This window comes from Xenopus laevis, chromosome 1L (assembly GCF_017654675.1).
Source record: "Xenopus laevis strain J_2021 chromosome 1L, Xenopus_laevis_v10.1, whole genome shotgun sequence".
In the NCBI taxonomy this organism is placed as follows: Eukaryota; Metazoa; Chordata; class Amphibia; order Anura; family Pipidae; genus Xenopus; species Xenopus laevis.
The window spans coordinates 231896818-231914189 of NC_054371.1; the positions used below are offsets into that span (position 1 = coordinate 231896818).

The window sequence follows — 17372 nt, forward strand, 5'->3', positions numbered from 1 at the left end:
ATTTCTGGAAACTCCAGTACATCTGACCATAGAGCTTCCATTCTGCAAACACCTAAGGAATAACCCAACATGGAACAGAACCATTTAATGTTTCCATATGAATTAGTAAAAAGAAAAGGTTAGGTGAAGTATGGGTGGCATTTGTGAAAGGGTAAGTATAGCAGATGATAAGAGTAGACAAATGATGAAGTAAAAGATGGTAAAAAGGGTGGTAGTAGAGTACTGATAGTATTGTGTAGTGATGAAGAGTGATAGGGTCAGAAGGTAAGAATGAAAAGGGCTGAGGGAACCACATAACAAGAGTAGAGGAGGGTAGAGGAGTTGGAATTTAGCAGAAAGTAAGAATGGAAAAGAGTGAGGATACTACAGAGTAAAAGAAAAGAAGTGTGTGAGTAGCAGATTGTAAAAATGGAGCTTAGTACAGCAGGAGGCAAAGGTGATATCACCATGTAGTAGAAGTAGAGATGTCAGGGATAGCAAAGAGTAAAGCTGGCCATAGATGCAAAGATCCGATCGTACGAATCATCGTACGATCGGACTTTCCCATCTCCCGTCCCGCCACTAACCGCCACAGATCAAAGTCTTACCAGTTAGATTAGTTAAAGAACAGATCAGCAATGTTCTGCCCCTGACAGTAATCGTACGACATCTATGTGATATAGTGATATTATCGGCAGCCGACAGAAATTTTCTAACCTGTCCCATCGACCAAACGACCGATCTCCGCCGGACGAAAAATGTCGGGACTCTCCACACACGGTTCCAAAATCGTACGAATCCTCGATTCATACGATCAGATCTTTGCGTCTATGGCCAGCTTAAGAGTAGCAAGTGGTGAGAGTGCAAAAAAGTGACAGAGTAAAAGTAGAGAAAGGTGATGGTGTAAGAATAAAAAGGTGTGAGGGTACCATAGAGTAAGACTATGGAAAGATGAGGGTACAACAGAATAAAAATAGAGAAAGAATGAGTGTACCAAAGAGCAGAGCAGGATGAGAGTACCACAGAGTCAGAGTAGAGAGGGGCAAGGGAACCACAGTAAGAGTAGAGAAGGGTGAGAGTACAATCATAGTAGACAAGAATGAGTGTACCACAGAGTAACAGCAGAGAAGGATGGGGATACTATATAGTAAGAGTAGATAACGGCAAGGGAACCATAGTGTAAGAGTAGAGAAGGATAACCTTTATAAGATCAGCTTTATACCACTTCATGAGGAAACAAAAAAAAGCTTACAGAAGTGGTCTTACACTATTGTGGTTTGGAAGAATTGCAGCACTTAAAATGACGATCCTTCCCAAATGTTTGTATTTATTTGAGACATTACCAGTAGCAGTTCCCGTAACTGATTTTAAACAAATCCAAGCAACTTTACATAAATTTATCTGGGGTAACAAACAATACAGGATTCCTAAATTAACTCTAACTACAGCTGCAAATCACGGAGGACTGGGAGTCCTGCTACTTCATAAGTACTACGAGTTGGCTCACCTCCACCAACTACTCGCTTGGTCACCAATACACAAAACAAATCTGGGTAGCATGCACTAAACAAAAGGAGAACGCCTACAAAATACTTATGTTTTGGTATTATACACCAGACAAGCTACAAGGTGGGATCTCTACTCCATATTTTTCGTAACTGCACGAAAATACAGAACTTTTGGGATGAAATAGCTCAACTGCTAGCGAAATTAATAATTTACCCATTAAAAAAAAATCTGCTTACATTTCTGATGAGTAGACAGTTTCCTGAGCTCTCCAAACAATCCCAATCCTTAGCCAATCAGGTTGTGACAGCTTCAAGATTGGCTATAGCTAGCAAATGGAAAACCACTAATACTCCTGCACTATCTGAAGCCATTGACAGGGTTAACAGTAATAAAGCATTTGAAGAACTTTCTTTACACGGTAGAGAAGGGTGAGGTACCATAGAGTAAGAGTAGAGAAGGGTGAGGTACCATAGAGTAAGAGTAGAGAAGGGTGAGGTACCATAGAGTAAGAGTAGAGAAGGGTGAGGTACCATAGAGTAAGAGTAGAGAAGGGTGAGGTACCATAAAGTAAGAGTAGAGAAGGGTGAGGTACCATAGAGTAAGAGTAGAGAAGGGTGAGGTACCATAGAGTAAGAGTAGAGAAGGGTGAGGTACCATAGAGTAAGAGTAGAGAAGGGTGAGGTACCATAGAGTAAGAGTAGAGAAGGGTGAGGTACCATAGAGTAAGAGTAGAGAAGGGTGAGGTACCATAGAGTAAGAGTAGAGAAGGGTGAGGTACCATAGAGTAAGAGTAGAGAAGGGTGAAGTACCATAGAGTAAGAGTAGAGAAGGGTGAGGTACCATAGAGTAAGAGTAGAGAAGGGTGAGGTACCATAGAGTAAGAGTAGAGAAGGGTGAGGTACCATAGAGTAAGAGTAGAGAAGGGTGAGGTACCATAGAGTAAGAGTAGAGAAGGGTGAGGTACCATAGAGTATGAGTACAGAAGGGCGAAGATACAATTGTTGGTACAGTTTGAAAATCAGTGGGTTGAGCAAAATCTTTTCTAGACAGAATGTAACTGCCTCAGTTTTGGAGCATTTGGAGTCACAATGGGCTGTTAATGTGACATCTCTGTGCTCCAATCCCATGTGAACTTTACCTGGAAGCACTGTCACTTTAATTACATACATATCATCCACCAAGAAACGTTCCACTCCACAGAAATACGTGTCTTCATCTTCTCGGGTCACAGCTGTGATGGTGACGGAGAAGGTGCGTTGACTCTGTACATCTCTGATGGAGAACCTTCCACTTGTGGTCTCTCCGTCTCTTCCGGATGTTTTAATGACAACATTACAGTTCTTCCAGTTTCCCCCTCTACACCAGTATTTTCTATGGGTCTCAAATCCGCTATTGTAGGTGCAGCTGACTGTCAGCGACTCCCCGGAATGGGCTGTAACAGGACTGGCTGGGCCAGTGAGACTTCTGATTCCTGGGAATGGAACGAGATTTCAGCTGAGATTATCTGGGATTTACTGGCTGAGCTTTATACACTTCTGTATGACACCCAGGAATTGGCAGTACAATGGGGCTGTAACTGATCAGTCAGACATGGGCTCTGAGATCCAACAATTTCAAGATGGCAGTTACATCAATATAATGTACAGACCTGAACTGTTTCATTTTCATAGCCCTCTAGTCCTCTCCATAAACTACTCACCCTACTGATGTGACTTGTCTCATTAATAAAGAATTCCATCTGTTTTAAAAGAACTACTGGCACCCAAGTTATTTGAAACATCAAGTAGCGTGTGATTAACCCTTCCTCAGACAGTACAACAAGGGCCCATCTGAAAGGAAAGCGTCCATGTAACACGTGCTCTACAGGGAGTTGCAGGGAATTGCTACTGCCCAAAGACAACCGGAGTATGATTCATTATAGTACAAGGTAGTAGTACTGAGCAATTCCTAATTCAGTGACGTCTAATATCCTTATCATTTACAGTAGGGGGTACATTATGCCTTATAATACATGAGTGATACTCAGAGTTCCCTGTATAATTCAGCCTGCAGCCTTGTGTCTTTATATGGTCACAGAACAACCCCTCAGTGACTTCTAATATCCTTATCATTTACAGTAGGGGGTACATTATCCCTTATAATACATGAGTGATACTTAGAGTTCCCTGTATAACTCAGCCTGCAGCCTTGTGCCTTTATGTGGTCACAGAACAGCCCCTCAGTGACTTCTAATATCCTTATCATTTACAGTAGGGGGTACATTATCCCTTATAATACATGAGTGATACTCAGAGTTCCCTGTATAACTCAGCCTGCAGCCTTGTGTCTTTATATGGTCACAGAACAACCCCTCAGTGACTAGGGATGTAGCGAACGTCGGAAAAAAAGTTCGCGAACATATTCGCGAACTTGCGCAAAAATGCGAGCGGTTCGCGAACGGTTCGCGAACCCCATAGACTTCAATGGGAAGGCGAACTTTAACATCTAGAAAAGACATTTCTGGCCAGAAAAATGATTTTAAAGTTGTTTAAAGGGTGCAACGACCTGGACAGTGGCATGCCAGAGGGGGATCAAGGGCAAAAATGTATCTGAAAAATCTGCCTGTGTGTGCTTGGAAGAGATAGTGTAGGGGGAGAGCTGTTAGTGATTTCAGGGACAGATGATAGTAAGTTTGCTGGCTAGTAATCTGCTTGATACTGCTCTGTATTGGAGGGACAGAAGTCTGCAGGGATTTGAGGGACATTTTAGCTTAGGTAGCTTTGCTGGCTAGTAATCTACTGTTCTCTTTAAACAACTGCCATACGTTGACCTTGTAGGCATTGTTTGCCCAGTTTTTTTGGACGCAGCCACTGAAGCACAGTTGCCAGAAAAAATATGCCATATAAATGCTGAAAATAGTCATTTTTCGCCATACGTTGACCTTGTAGACATTGTTTGCCCAGTTTTTTTGGACGCAGCCACTGAAGCACAGTTGCCAGAAAAAATATGCCATATAAATGCTGAAAATAGTAATTTTTCGCCATACGTTGACCTTGTAGACATTGTTTGCCCAGTTTTTTGGTTGCAGCCACTGAAGCACAGTTGCCAGAAAAAATATGCCACATAAATGCTGAAAATAGTCATTTTTTGCCATATACGTTGAGTCAACGTATGGCAAAAAATGACTATTTTCAGCATTTATATGGCATATTTTTTCTGGCCTCTGTGCTTCAGTGGCTGTGGCCAAAAAAACTGGGCAAACAATGCCTACAAGGTCAACGTCGTTTATTATTATTTTTAAATTATGCCATATAAATGCTGAAAATATAAATTTTTTTGGTTGCAGCCACTGAAGCACAGAGGCCAGAAAAATTATGCCATATAAATGCAGAAAATATGCATTTTTTTGGTCGCAGCCACTGAAGCACAGTTGACAGAAAAAATTATGCCATATAAATGCTGAAAATATAAATTTTTTTGGTTGCAGCCACTGAAGCACAGAGGCCAGAAAAATTATGCCATATAAATGCAGAAAATATGCATTTTTTTGGTCGCAGCCACTGAAGCACAGTTGCCAGAACAATTATGCCATATAAATGCTGAAAATAGTAATTTTTTTGGTTGCAGCCACTGAAGCACAGAGGCCAGAAAAATTATGCCATATAAATGCAGAAAATATGCATTTTTTTGGTCGCAGCCACTGAAGCACAGTTGACAGAAAAATTATGCCATATAAATGCTGAAAATATAAATTTTTTTGGTTGCAGCCACTGAAGCACAGAGGCCAGAAAAATTATGTCATATAAATGCAGAAAATAGGCATTTTTTTGGTCGCAGCCACTGAAGCACAGAGGCCAGAAAAAATTAAACCAGTAGGGTTTGCACCCTAGTTTGTAACGGTGGCGGAGGGAGGAGGAGGACGCTAAAGGACAGCTGTGTGTGGAGTCATGAGGCTTGAAGAGAAGGACAGCTGCATAGAAGTCAGAACAAGTCTTCCGGCGTGCAGTAACCCTCCGAGATCCACCCCTCATTCATTTTAATAAAGGTCAGGTAATCGACACTTTTGTGACCTAGGCGAGTTCTCTTCTCAGTTACAATCCCTCCTGCTGCACTGAAGGTCCTTTCTGAGAGCACACTTGAGGCTGGGCAAGACAAGAGGTTCATGGCAAATTGTGACAGCTCTGGCCACAGATCAAGCCTGCGCACCCAGTAGTCCAGGGGTTCATCGCTCCTCAGAGTGTCGATATCTGCAGTTAATGCCAGGTAGTCCGCTACCTGCCGGTCGAGGCGTTCTTTGAGGGTGGATCCAGAAGGGTTGTGGCGCTGCCTTGGACAGAAAAACATTTGCATGTCTGACGTTACAGACTGGCCAAAGGGCTTTGTCCTTGCAGGTGTGCTCGTGGCAGGATTACTGGCACCTCTGCCCCTGGAATGTTGATGAGTTCCTGAAGTGACATCACCCTTAAAAGCATTGTACAACATGTTTTGCAGGCTGGTTTGTAAATGCCGCATCTTTTCGGACTTGTGGTATGTTGGTAACATTTCTGAAACTTTATGCTTGTACCGAGGGTCTAGTAGCGTTGCGACCCAGTACAGGTCCTTCTCCTTAAGCCTCTTGATACGGGGGTCCTTCAACAGGCATGACAGCATGAAAGACCCCATTCTCACAAGGTTGGATGCAGAGCTATCCATCTCCGCTTCCTCATTATCAAGGACTGCATCATCCACGGTCTCCTCCCCCCAGCCACGTACAAGACCAGGGGTCCCCAAAAGGTCACCACTAGCCCCCTGGGAAGCCTGCTCCTGTTGGTCCTCCTCCTCCTCCTCCACAAAGCCACCTTCCTCCTCTGACTCCACTTCTGGCACCTCTCCCTGCGTTGCAGCATGTGCCTGGGTTCGTTCTGGTGATTCCGACCAGAAATCGTGCGCTTCCAGCTCCTCGTCACGCTGGTCTACAGCCTCATCTGTCACTCGTCGCACGGCACGCTCCAGGAATAAAGCGAAGGGTATTAGGTCGCTGATGGTGCCTTCGGTGCGACTGACCATATTTGTCACCTCTTCAAAAGGTCGCATGAGCCTGCAGGCATCGCACATAAGCACCCAGTAACGGGGAAAAAAATCCCCAGCTGTGCAGATCCAGTCCTACCACCCAGTTCAAAAAGGTACTCGTTGACGGCCCTTTGTTGTTGCAGCAGACGTTCCAACATAAGGAGCGTTGAATTCCAGCGAGTCTGGCTGTCAGAAATCAAACGCCTGACTGGCATGTTGTAGCGCTGCTGAATGTCAGCAAGGCGTGCCATGGCTGTGTAGGAACGTCTGAAATGGGCCGACACCTTTCTGGACTGGGTGAGAACGTCCTGGAATCCTGGGTACTTGGAGACAAAACGTTGGACTATTAAATTTAACACATGTGCCATGCAGGGCACATGTGTTAAATTGCCTAGTCTCAACGCTGCCAACAGATTGCTTCCATTGTCACACACCACTTTTCCGATCTGCAGTTGGTGTGGGGTCAGCCACCGATCGGCCTGTGACTGCAGAGATGACAGGAGTACAGATCCGGTATGGTTTTTGCTTTCCAGGCACGTCATCCCCAAGACAGCGTGACAACGGCGTACCTGGCACGTCGAATAGCCTAGGGGGAGCTGGGGGTGCACAGGTGTGGAGGAGGAGAAGGAGGACCCAGCAGCAGAGTAAGAAGAAGAAGAAGACGAGGTAGAGAGCGATGGAGGAGTAGAGGTGGTGGCAGAACCGCGTGCAATCCGTGGCGGTGACACCAACTCCACTGTTGTTGTTGAGCTACCCATTCCCTGCTTCCCAGCCATTACCAAGTTCACCCAGTGGGCAGTGTAGGTGACATACCTGCCCTGACCATGCTTGGAGGACCATGCGTCAGTAGTCATATGGACCTTTGGCCCAACACTAAGTGACAGAGATGCGGTAACTTGGCTCTGCACATGTTGGTACAGGTGTGGTATTCCCTTTTTAGAAAAAAAATTGCGGCTGGGTACCTTCCACTGCGGTGTCCCAATTGCTACAAATTTGCGGAAGGCCTCAGAGTCCACCAGCTGGTATGGTAAAAGCTGGCGGGCTAAGAGTGCAGACAAGCCAGCTGTCAGACGCCGGGCAAGGGGGTGACAGTCAGACATTGGCTTCTTACGCTCAAACATGGCCTTCACAGAAACTTGGCTGGTGGCAGATGACTGGGAATGGGAACAGGTGGTCAAGGTGGAAGGCGGAGTGGAGGGTGGTTCAGACGGGTCAAGGAGAGCAGAGGTAGAGCAGTAAGATGCTGGACCAGAAGGAGTGTGGCTTTTAGTTTGCCTGTTGCCTTTGAGGTGTTGCTCCCAAAGTGCTTTGTGCTTGCCGCTCATGTGCCTTCGCATAGAAGTTGTACCTATGTGGCTGTTGGGCTTACCAAGGCTCAGTTTCTGACTGCACTCATTGCAAATTACAATGCTTTTGTCAGAGGCACACACATTAAAAAAATCCCACACTGCTGACTTTTTGGAAGTGTGCGATCTGGCGGTAACAGTAGAAGTTGGCGGAGTTGGCGGTATTGGCGGCAATGGCGGGTGCGTTGGCCGGCTGAACACAGGTGCCGATACATGTTGTTGCCCTACTGATCCCTGCGGGCTGTCCTCCCTGCTTCTTCTAAGTCTTATTCTCCTACTGCCTCTCTGACTCTCCGTCTCTCCATCTGAACTACCCTCCTCTTGCTCTCTTCTACTAGGCACCCACAAAACATCAATCTCCTCATCATCATTCTCCTCAGATGCATCAATTTCTTCTGACACATCACAGAAGGAAGCAGCAGCGGGGACCTCCTCCTCATCACTCATTATGTCCATCTCTATCGTGTTCTCTGCCAGAATTAAATCTGGTGTAAGGTCCTCATCTCCTTCATCTTCTTCTGGCAATAATGGTTGCGCATTACTCAGTTCAAGAAACTCATGGGAAAATAACTCCTCTGACCCCAGTGAAGAAGGGGCACCGGTGGTGGAGGAAGTGTTACGTGGGGTGGCCATAGCAGTGGAGGATGAGGAGGATGTTGTGGTAAAGTTAGAAACGGTAGAGGATGGGGTGTGCTGTGTAAGCCAGTCAACTACCTCTTCAGCATTTTGGGAGTTCAGGGTCATTGGCTTTTTAAAACTGGGCAATTTGCTAGGGCCACAGGATTGCATAGCAGCACGGCCCCTAGCACGGCCTCTGCGTGGCGGCCTGCCTTTGCCTGGCATTATTTTTAAAAAAACAACAACAACAACAAAAACTCAGTTGGTTTTTCTGGAAACGATAATACACACAGCTAGATGGCGGGTTGAAGAAAACACTGTGCAAATAATGCCTACAAAGTCAACGTATACACTACTACAGCGGTGGATACGGATTACGTAAAATATATGAATGCTGCTTGAAAAAAAGTAACTCAAGTGGTTTTTCTAGAGACGATAATATTATCAATATTTAGACAAAATGTGAACAAGCTCACACAGCTCGATGGCGGGTTGAAGAAAACACTGTGCAAATAATGCCTACAAGGTCAACGTATACACTACTACAGCGGTGGATACGGATTACGTAAAATATATGAATGCTGCTTGAAAAAAAGTAACTCAAGTGGTTTTTCTAGAGACGATAATATTATCAATATTTAGACAAAATGTGAACAAGCTCACACAGCTCGATGGCGGGTTGAAGAAAACACTGTGCAAATAATGCCTACAAGGTCAACGTATACACTACTACAGCGGTGGATACGGATTACGTAAAATATATGAATGCTGCTTGAAAAAAAGTAACTCAAGTGGTTTTTCTAGAGACGATAATATTATCAATATTTAGACAAAATGTGAACAAGCTCACACAGCTCGATGGCGGGTTGAAGAAAACAGTGTGCAAATAATGCCTACAAGGTCAACGTATACACTACTACAGCGGTGGATACGGATTACGTAAAATATATGAATGCTGCTTGAAAAAAAGTAACTCAAGTGGTTTTTCTAGAGACGATAATATTATCAATATTTAGACAAAATGTGAACAAGCTCACACAGCTCGATGGCGGGTTGAAGAAAACAGTGTGCAAATAATGCCTACAAGGTCAACGTATACACTACTACAGCGGTGGATACGGATTACGTAAAATATATGAATGCTGCTTGAAAAAAAGTAACTCAAGTGGTTTTTCTAGAGACGATAATATTATCAATATTTAGACAAAATGTGAACAAGCTCACACAGCTCGATGGCGGGTTGAAGAAAACACTGTGCAAATAATGCCTACAAGGTCAACGTATACACTACTACAGCGGTGGATACGGATTACGTAAAATATATGAATGCTGCTTGAAAAAAAGTAACTCAAGTGGTTTTTCTAGAGACGATAATATTATCAATATTTAGACAAAATGTGAACAAGGTCACACAGCTCGATGGCGGGTTGAAGAAAACAGTGTGCAAATAATGCCTACAAGGTCAACGTATACACTACTACAGCGGTGGATACGGATTACGTAAAATATATTATGGCTGCTTGAAAAAAGTGACTCCGGTGTTTTTTCTGGAGACGGTAATATTATGGATATTTAGACAGAATGTGAACAAGGTCACACAGCTCGATGGCGGGTTGAAGAAAACAGTGTGCAAATAATGCCTACAAGGCCAACGTATACACTACTACAGCGGTGGATACGGATTACGTAAAATATATGAATGCTGCTTGAAAAAAGTGACTCCGGTGTTTTTTCTGGAGACGGTAATATTATGGATATTTAGACAGAATGGGAACAAGGTCACACAGCTCGATGGCGGGTTGAAGAAAACAGTGTGCAAATAATGCCTACAAGGCCAACGTATACACTACTACAGCGGTGGATACGGATTACGTAAAATATATTATGGCTGCTTGAAAAAAGTGACTCCGGTGTTTTTTCTGGAGACGGTAATATTATGGATATTTAGACAGAATGTGAACAAGGTCACACAGCTCGATGGCGGGTTGAAGAAAACACTGTGCAAATAATGCCTACAAGGTCAACGTATACACTACTACAGCGGTGGATACGGATTACGTAAAATATATTATGGCTGCTTGAAAAAAGTCACTCCGGTGTTTTTTCTGGAGACGGTAATATTATGGATATTTAGACAGAATGTGAACAAGGTCACACAGCTAGATGGCGGGTTGAAGAAAACACTGTGCAAATAATGCCTACAAGGTCAACGTATACACTACTACAGCGGTGGATACGGATTACGTAAAATATATTATGGCTGCTTGAAAAAAGTCACTCCGGTGTTTTTTCTGGAGACGGTAATATTATGGATATTTAGACAGAATGTGAACAAGGTCACACAGCTAGATGGCGGGTTGAAGAAAACAGTGTGCAAATAATGCCTACAGGGCAAATAATGCCTAAAAGGTCAACTTATACACTACTACAGCGGTAGTAAAATAAAAAAAGTAAAATAAAAAAAAAATGAATATTAAAAAAAAAAAATTAAAGTTGGTGCTGCTGAACTACTAGGAGCAGCAGATTAGCACACCAGTCCCACTCCCCAACACTGCTAGACTAATAGCACTGGGCTCTTATAGTAGTAGTAGTAGTAGTAGTAAAACAACAAAAAAATAAATAAAAGCAGTCCTTACAAGGACTACTGTTATTGCAGCAGTCAGCAGATGAGATCAGAAGCAGGACAGCTGCCCACTGCAGCTACATACAGAGCACTGCAGTAGAAGGTAGATTACTAGCCAGCAAAGCTACCTAAGCTTAAATGTCCCTCAAACCCCTGCAGACTTCTGTCCCTCCAATAACAGAGCAGTATCAAAACGATTACTAGCCAGCAAACTTTCAACTGTCCCTGAAATCACTAACAGGCAGCAGCTCTCTCCCTACACTATCTCTTCAGCACACACAGGCAGAGTGAAAAAACGCTGCAGGGCTTCGGTTTTTATAGGGAAGGGGAGTGGTCCAGGGGAGAGCTTCCTGATTGGCTGCCATGTACCTGCTGGTCTGGGGTGAGAGGGCAAAAAAAAGCGCCAACAATGGCGAACCCAAAATGGCGAACGTCGCGCGACGTTCGCGAACTTCCGGCGAGCGCGAACACCCGATGTTCGCGCGAACAAGTTCGCCGGCGAACAGTTCGCGACATCTCTATCAGTGACTTCTAATATCCTTATCATTTCCAGTAGGGGGTACATTATCCCTTATAATACATGAGTGATACTCAGAGTTCCCTGTATAACTCAGCCTGCAGCCTTGTGCCTTTATATGGTCACAGAACAACCCCTCAGTGACTTCTAATATCCTTATCATTTACAGTAGGGGGTACATTATCCCTTATAATACATGAGTGATACTCAGAGTTCCCTGTATAACTCAGCCTGCAGCCTTGTGCCTTTATATGGTCACAGAACAACCCCTCAGTGACTTCTAATATCCTTATCATTTACAGTTGGGGGTACATTATCCCTTATAATACATGAGTGATACTCAGAGTTCCCTGTATAACTCAGCCTGCAGCCTTGTGCCTTTATATGGTCACAGAACAACCCCTCGGTGACTTCTAATATCCTTATCATTTACAGTAGGGGGTACATTATCCCTTATAATACATGAGAGATACTTAGAGTTCCCTGTATAACTCAGGTAAAAAAAAATACGACTCAACTGAAAATGTATTTAGAAGGTGAACAACTTGATGTCTGATGTAGAGAGGGATATAAGGCGAATAATTAAAAAACTATAAAAAATAAAAACCAGTGGAGAAGTTGCTCAGAACTGACCATTCTTGGCATACTAAAGGTTAACTTAAAGGTGACCCACCCCTTTAATAGCAAAGAATATTGTTTTGTGTGACAATTTTCTAAATGAAATTTCTAAATGAAAATGATAAATAATTTATACTTAGTGCCGGTGCTGATTAACATGAGATATTTCCTCTCCGTCCATTGGTTCATTTTGTACAACAGGAGATTCATCCGTGAGGTCGTCCCCTCTATTTTCAACAAATCAAATATTTGCTTTTATTTGGAATATTAGTTATTTTGCCTTTCTCCCACTTTATTGTCAATGTGCAAAGAGCTTTGTCTTTGGATATTTTGGGCACAGGAAGTTATTGGGACAGGACAGCTCAGTTGTTACCGGTAATCACTTTACATTATTCTCAGTTGGACAATGAGTAAGTGACGAGTAGCACAGGGTTTAGCTCACAGTCCAGTTCCACGTCACCCACTAAACCACTAGTATTTGTGAATCCCAGTTGTGCTGACACAAACTTACCTCTGAGACTGAACAGAACCATCACAAGGGCCCATGTTACAGTGCGAACGTCCAGAACCTTCATCTCATTCTCTGAGCAGATCCAATTCTGTGATGTTCTCGGGAACTTCTCTTGTAACTTGCGCTAAAGTCTCGTTTCCTCAATTCTGTGGCTTTTCTAAAATTAGCTCTGTGTGTTTGTGTGTCTGTGTGTTTGTGTGTCTGTGTGTGGTAAGTTGTGTGTGTTTGTGTGTGTGTAGTTGTGTGTTTGTGTGTCTGTGTGTGGGTGTGTTTGTAGTTGTGTGTTTGTCTGTGTGTTTGTGTGTCTGTGTGTGGGTGTTTGTAGTTGTGTGTTTGTGTTTGTGTGTAGACAACTTTGTATCTGGGGGTGCAGACAAATCAAGGGTCAAGTTATTAAATATCTTTTTATGAATGTTTTGTGTTTAAGCTGATAAGGACTTTGTTATACAGATTTTCAGATTGTCTGGATATAGAATGTCACACAACTAACTGCAGGGAAATTGTGGCAGTGGATGTAAAGCTGGTGAGACTAAAAGGCAATATATATATATATATGAGGGATTTTATGAGTAACACTTAGGGGGTTATTTATCAAGGTCCGAATTTATCTGAGTATTTCTAAGTTAGAAATCCAAGCAACACTGATTGCTCGAATGCACCTTATTAATGAAGAAAAAAACCCAAAAAAATAGGGTGGGGCAAACTTAGGAGCTTTCCCCGAAAACTCTGTTTTGTTCGTGGTTTCTGCGTAAAAAACTCTGAAATCTACAAAAAAATCTTAGTTTTTTGCACAGAAACCACAAACTCATGGGATATCGGTACGGACATCAGCACAGACACTGGCACCTTCCCCATTGACTTATACAGGACCTCGAGAGCTTTAGATGCAGGGGTTTCAGATTCTGAGTTTTTAGACCATTAGACTTTAATAAATCTCAAAAAATGTGTAGGTTTTTTTTTCCCTCCGAAAACCACAAATTATTCGGACCTTGATAAATAACCCCCTTAGATCCGACACTGAAATCCATCTGATTAGGTGTAAACTGCATTATACAAGGTATAAAAAATAAATTATTGTTACAGGTCTGGGACCTGTTATCCAGAATGCTGGGGTTTTCCGGATAATGGATCTTTCTGTTATTTGGATCTTCATACCTTAAGTCTACTAGAAAATTATGTAAATATTAAATAAAGCCAATAGGCTGGTTCTGCTTCCAATAAGGATTAATTATATCTTAGTTGGGATCAAGTACAAGCGACTGTTTTATTATTACACAGAAAAGGAAATAGTTTTAAAAAATCTGGATTATTTTAATAAAATGGATTCTATGGGAGACGGCCTTCTCGTAATTAGGAACTTTCTAGATAATGGGTATCTGGATAAGAGATCCTATACCTGTATATACATTATATGCAGGATATAACAAAAGGGGGAATGGAATATGTTTCATTTTTCTTATCTTTTCTCTCGTTATATATCATTAATTTTCTAATACAAATAAACTATATCAGGAATTAATCAGCTACAAAGGCCCCTGCCGAAACTTCATGGACACAAACTTGACCCAACAGTAATCAGATCCCTATGTGGACGTGACCTCCTGGTTATGGATTAGTCCAAGCACCAACGATGCACCAAAATCGACTTTTTTTAAGTGCCTAAATACCAAATCCTCCAGAAAAGATTTGGCTGAATCCCAAAGTGAGTTGAAACACTAATTTACATATGCAAATTAGCTACAAATCAGCACCTTCCATTCTCTAGATGCCTTTAGTTGCGTGATTTTAAGTGTTTGTATTGGGTTAAACAAGGCACCTATATGTAGTGGAATCCTCCCAATAAAGACTCCGATTTAGCTGAATCCTGAGGTGAATTGAGGATTTGGTGTAACCCTAAGTCTAAACAGTATCGGGGGCATCAATGAGCTGCTCTTCCATCTGGGTTGGTCGAAGCTTCTGCAATCGTATGTGAGTTTTATCGACCAATGGTGATACAGACAATGGTCATCTCAGAGTTGGAGCCTAGGACAGTCGCGGTGACTGACCCAGCTAAGATGACACTGAGTGCGAAGGACAAGGTAGTTATGGCCAAGAAACTGGAGGTGAAGGACGTGCGTTCTAGTAGGAAGGCCACAGAGCCTGAGCGGACTACAATCGCAATGACAGCAGTGGAGGTGGCCAAGAAGGCTTTGGCGGATACGGCGTAAATCTATTTCTTTGCCAGAACAAGTACCTCCAGTTGTAACACCAGTGTCTTCGACTGGATCAGAGCAAAGTACTATGAAGATCCAATAAAACAGTAAAGCAAACCTGAGCACCATTTCATTGCCCCATGGCAGTGGAACCTGCAAAACCTCGCAAGTCTGTGCAAAATGAGAGTCCCGGAGGAAAGGTTATGGAAGTCCAAAGCAAAGGTGAAGGACTCCCTGGTTGGGAGGTTGTGAGAAGGAAGAGGTCTTCAAGGAACCGGCGCTCTGAAATGGTTGGTCAACAGTTGGGCATTAAGGTAGTTCCTGTAACTGGTATGGGGACAAGGGCGTGAAAATCAGAGGTTGGGGAGAAGGCTTCCTCTACTAAAGAATTTGATGATGTTGGTAACCGGCAGCCAGCTGTAAACATCTTAAAAGTGTTGGTGGTGGCGTCCTGAGAAAACATCATTATATTCCAGCTCCAGTGACGGAGAGGCCCGGGTGAGCGTGAATGTGGAACACATGTCTGTGTCGGACCTGGTTAACATCGAGGAGTTTGTGTCCCTGGAGGGGGTCTCAAGAGTCATCAAGGATCTCTGATGGGGATGGTTCGGATTCGGATATGGACATTTTACCTACAAAAGCACAACGTCAGTAAAGGTAGCGTCACTTAATATAAGATTCCTGAAGGGTCTTACTCGTCGGACTGCTTTATTTTCATACCTCAAGACTTTAGACTTCGATATTATTTTTCTGCAGGAATGTGGAATAGACACTGGTGTGGACTATAACTATCAGAATAATTACTGGAAATGGGGACCCTCAGTTTGGTCAGGGTGAAACGATAACAAATGTACTGGGGTGGGTCTGCTTTGCAGAGGCCCTTAATTTTCAGTGTGGACAATAACTGAAATTTTACCTGGAAGAGCCATGATGGTCCATTTAAGTTTTGAAGGATTTATCTTTTGTATTTTAAATGTGTATGCATCCACTGACAAGCAAGAAAGATGTGAAAAAAATTTCGCCATGCCGAAAAAAACAGACACCAGCGTCAAAAAAACAGGCGCCGGCATCAAAAACGGGTGCCGGCGTCAAAAACGAGACGCCGGCACCGTTTCGCGAATGATTTGAATTATTACTATTGTTTTGTGTGGGCTCAACTCCTCTGTTGGTTGGCGGTGATTTTAATTAGTGATGGGCGAATTTATTCGCCAGGCGCGAATTCGCGGCGAATTTGCACGATTCGCCGCCAGCAATAAAAATTCGCTCGCGTCAAAAAAAAACGGACGCCTGCGTCAAAAAAACGGGCGCCGGCATCAAAAACGAGACGCCGGCTCCGATTCGCGAATTTTCCGGCGAAACGGCACAAATTCGCACATCAATAATTTTAATTGTATACGTGTTACTGAATGCCGAAAGGGGGGCAGCCTTAATCATAAAGACAAATCTTCTTATGTTTTAGATAATTGTATTAATGATTATGAAGTTTATTGATGTGGGGGAAAAATATTTTGCAAACTCTGGTTTTATATGGTCCAATGGGAAGATTTCTTCTAGAATTGACTTTATCGGATGATTTTAACCCTGTAAATTGCACCATTTTGGATAATCCTTTTCAGATCACAAGCTTTTACCTGCCAACTTGAATTTTTCTTATAAGGAAAAGGTACATAAAGGGCTTTGGAGACTGAGGAGCACATTTACTAAGCTCGAGTGAAGGATTAGAATAAAAAATACTTCGAATTTCGAAGTATTTTTTTGGCTACTTCGACCATCGAATTGGCTACTTTGAACTTCAACTACGACTTTGAATCGAACGATTCGAACTAAAAATCTTTTGACTATTCGATAGTCGAAGTACTGTCTCTTTAAAATAAAACTTTAACCACCTACTTCGCCACCTAAAACCTACCGAGCACCAATGTTAGTCTATGGGGAAGGTCCTTTCTAGGCCTTTTTGGGATCAAAGGAAAAATCGAACGATTCAAGGATTTAATCGTTCGATTGAACATTTTTTTCTTAGATCGTTCGATCGAACGAATTGCGGTAAATCCTTCGACTTCGATATTCGAGGGTTAATTAACCCTCGATATTCGACCAATAGTAACTGTGCCCCCTGAATGTACAACTTCTAGAAGATGAAGCAATATTTACCTATCAGTGCTGGAAAAGTAAAAATAATCCCCATGAGTCAATGCTGCACTGGAGGGAAGGCATTAAACCTAAAATGAGCCTTTTTATTAGACGTGTGGTCTTTTAAGCAATATTCTGTTGACTGGATGATCATTAATTGTTTTTTTTTAATTTTTCGTAATATTTTACTTTTTAATCGAGATGTTATTAATGTTAAACATTGTGTAAAATTGGCTTTTAGTGAAATGTACATCTATTATTTCTCTTGGTTATGAAGAAGCCATATTAATTTGGAAACAAC

At 42.7% G+C, this 17372-nt stretch overlaps 1 protein-coding gene across 1 annotated transcript; it reads right to left on the reverse strand.

Annotated features, from left to right (window-relative positions):
- Nucleotides 1–1649: 1649 nt before the first annotated feature.
- On the reverse strand, nucleotides 1650–12963 carry LOC121396156. Its single transcript, XM_041570721.1, has 2 exons — nucleotides 12750–12963; nucleotides 1650–2959 (listed from the first exon to the last, which is right to left on the reverse strand). The coding sequence occupies exons 1-2, from the start codon at nucleotides 12811–12813 to the stop codon at nucleotides 1782–1784; spliced, it is 1242 nt and encodes a 413-aa protein (XP_041426655.1). The 5' UTR covers nucleotides 12814–12963; the 3' UTR covers nucleotides 1650–1781.
- Nucleotides 12964–17372: the final 4409 nt, after the last annotated feature.